Here is a 3,049-nt window from a genome sequence, read left to right on the forward strand (position 1 = left end):
GGAGCGGGACTGACTACGGCGGAAGTCGTGACAGTAGCTCAGTTGGTATAGCAGGGTAGTGGGTTCGATTCCCGGGACCACTCATACGTAAAATGTATGCACGGATAACTGAGAGTCACTGGATAATAGTGTCTGTTTGTCACGACTCCTGCCGAGGGCGGTTCCTCTCCCTGTTCGGGTGGCACTCGGCGGTCGTCGTCACCGGCCTACTAGCTGCCACCGATCCCTTTTTTCCTTTTCTGTTGGTTTAGTCTATATTTGTTGCACCTGTGTTCCATTAGTGATTAGTTGGGTATTTAAGCCCGTTTCCCCACCTGTTCTGTGTGCGGGCTTATTTCTTTCTTGCACTGTGTGTTGTGTAAGTGGAACGTGTTTTGGGTTCATTATATTTTGATTTACACCTTGTTGTTATTTTGGGTGTATACTCTCTTCGATGGTGCATTTATTAAAGCACGATAGCAAACGCTCTTGTTTCCTGCGCCTGACTCCACACCCACTACATCAAGCGTTACACTGTTGAATGGAATATACAGTATATATACACATGGATTCCTTTGTAGTTAAAGTGAATAATAATACAACACTCAGCTATGAACTAGTATTTTTATTTGAATCTAACGGACATAACAATGATTGATCCCTTTATGTATTGTCAGAAAACATTATGAAGCTGCAGGGTTCAATAGAAAACAACTCAATACAAATACTACACTAAGAATTACTATTCAAATTCAGTGTGTTGATTTCAATTCAATCTACAGTAGTTTCTTTCAACAGTGTAAGACATTTTTAATTGCGATTGACCACAACAGTGACGCCTCGATAACCATTCAAGATGGCTGCCGAATTCCAAATTCCAAAAAGAGAATTCTGAATTACAAAAAGACAATTCCAAATTCCAAAAGAGAATTCTGAATTCCAAAAGACAATTCCAAATTTCAAAAGAGAATTCTGAATTCCAAAAGAGAATTCTGAATTACAAAAGACAATTCCAAATTTCAAAAGAGAATTCTGAATTCCAAAAGAGAATTTCGCTTGTTGGTGGAGCCAGGTCTTGAGATGGTATAAAACATTTTCCAGCTTAAAATATCAAGTGAACAATTTTCTATTTGAACAATTAAAATAAAAAATAAAGTCGAAGTATTTATCTATTACAGTTAAATGACATACTAAGCAGCCTGTAGAAAAAAAAATCCACGAAAAGTGAACGTTAGTTCTCTCTCCATAGCTGGAATAAAATAAGTCCTCTGTAGGCTCTAGAAGACTTGGTGTTCCACAATGTTCCTCACAGATTCAGACATTTGTTTCTGATAAGGAACTGCTGGTGTTAAATCAATCAGATACTGATTGTCCCTCACGTGTAGAGGAGGATGGGGGGTCTTTAACAGCATTATCGCTGGAGTAGAGAATGGGGTGGGGGGTCTTTAACAGCATTATCGATGGTGTAGAGGAGGATGGGGGGTGGGGGTCTTTAACAGCATTATCGCTGGAGTAGAGAATGGGGTGGGGGGTCTTTAACAGCATTATCGGTGGCATAGAGAATGGGGTGGGGGGTCTTTAACAGCATTATCGGTGGTGTAGAGGAGGGTGGGGGGTCTTTAACAGCATTATCGTGGAGTAGAGAATGGGGTGGGGGGTCTTTAACAGCATTATCGCTATATAATACATCATTATAACTACATTGCTGCTGTTCAGACTCCACAGCAACATTTTAAGAACTATTCGAAAAAGCCCTGATATACGGCAGCCTACTGTATGTGATCCTCAATGTCGATTCACCAGTCATTAAAGCCCTGATATACAGCAGCCTACTGTATGTGATCCTCAATGTCGGTTCACCAGTCATTAAAGCCCTGATATACGGCAGCCTACTGTATGTGATCCTCAATGTCGGTTCACCAGTCATTAAAGCCCTGATATACGGCAGCCTACTGTATGTGATCCTCAATGTCGGTTCACCAGTCATTAAAGCCCTGATATACGGCAGCCTACTGTATGTGATCCTCAATGTCGGTTCACCAGTCATTAAAGACAAGTGTTGTAGTGGTGATTCAGACATCAGAACCCTTTTGTAACCTGTAGGAAAAAGGACATAGAACGTATATCCCAAATAGCACCCTATTCCCTATATAGTGCACTACGTTTGGCGACGGGCCCTATGGCTAGTGCACTATAAAGGGAATATGGGGGGGGGCATTTGGGACACAAGCAACAAAACTAGGTTGAGTTGGACATGACTGAAGTGATTCTGTCTTTTAGGGTGCAACACTGTTAAACCTACAAAACAGAGCCATTTAAAAGAAGAAAAAGAACAACTACATCAACTCTGCCCTCTTTCTCTACTGGCTGGTGTTTGTCCAGTTGGCTGGGTGAAGATGTGGAGCTGTGGAACTCAGGGGGATTGGTAGCCTGGTCCCAGATCTGTTTGTGGGGTCTTGCCAACTGTAAACAGATCTGGGACCAGGCTAGGGAATCAGGGGGAAATTAAAACGTTAAAAGTGTCCCTGTTTGGCGTCTCCGATAGCGCCCCAGACGTCGAACACAAACTCGTCAGGAAAAGCGAAATCCCCGAGAGCCTCGTCCAGAGCCATGGCAAACTCATCAGGGTTCTTCTTGTCCCGACCCACCTCCACCATGGTCGCCGCTAGAGAGAGGGAGAGAGGGGGAGAGAGAGGGGAGAGAGGAGAGAGGAGAGGAGAGAGGAGAGAGGAGAGGGGAGAGGAGAGGAGAGAGGAGAGAGGAGAGGGGAGAGAGGAGAGGAGAGAGAAGAGGAGAGAGTGGGGGGAGAGGAGAGAGGAGAGGAGAGAGTGGGGGGAGAGGAGAGAGGAGAGAGGGGGGGAGAGAGGGAAAAGAGAAGAGGAGAGAGGAGAGAGGAAAGGAGAGAGTGGGGGAGAGGAGAGAGGAGAGGAGAGGGGAGAGGGTTAGTTAGCTCGGGGAGCTTTCACAAATCTGTACAACTCTCTCAGTAGTTGAAATGTTGCTGTTTAAACTGTGTGTGTGTGTGTGTGTGTGTGTGTGTGTGTGTGTGTGTGTGTGTGGCCAGGCTGTG

At 44.5% G+C, this 3,049-nt stretch overlaps 1 protein-coding gene across 1 annotated transcript in view; it reads right to left on the reverse strand.

The window, feature by feature from the left end:
• Positions 1–589: 589 nt before the first annotated feature.
• The window catches only part of gipc2 (GIPC PDZ domain containing family, member 2), a 51,897-nt gene continuing 49,437 nt past the window's right edge, over positions 590–3,049 (reverse strand). The window contains exon 6 of the mRNA XM_029706052.1: positions 590–2,644. Within this exon, the coding sequence (XP_029561912.1) occupies positions 2,493–2,644 (152 nt within the window). The 3' untranslated portion in view covers positions 590–2,492. The remainder of the gene's footprint in view (positions 2,645–3,049) is intronic.

This window comes from Salmo trutta, chromosome 21 (genome assembly GCF_901001165.1).
Source record: "Salmo trutta chromosome 21, fSalTru1.1, whole genome shotgun sequence".
In the NCBI taxonomy this organism is placed as follows: domain Eukaryota; kingdom Metazoa; phylum Chordata; class Actinopteri; order Salmoniformes; family Salmonidae; genus Salmo; species Salmo trutta.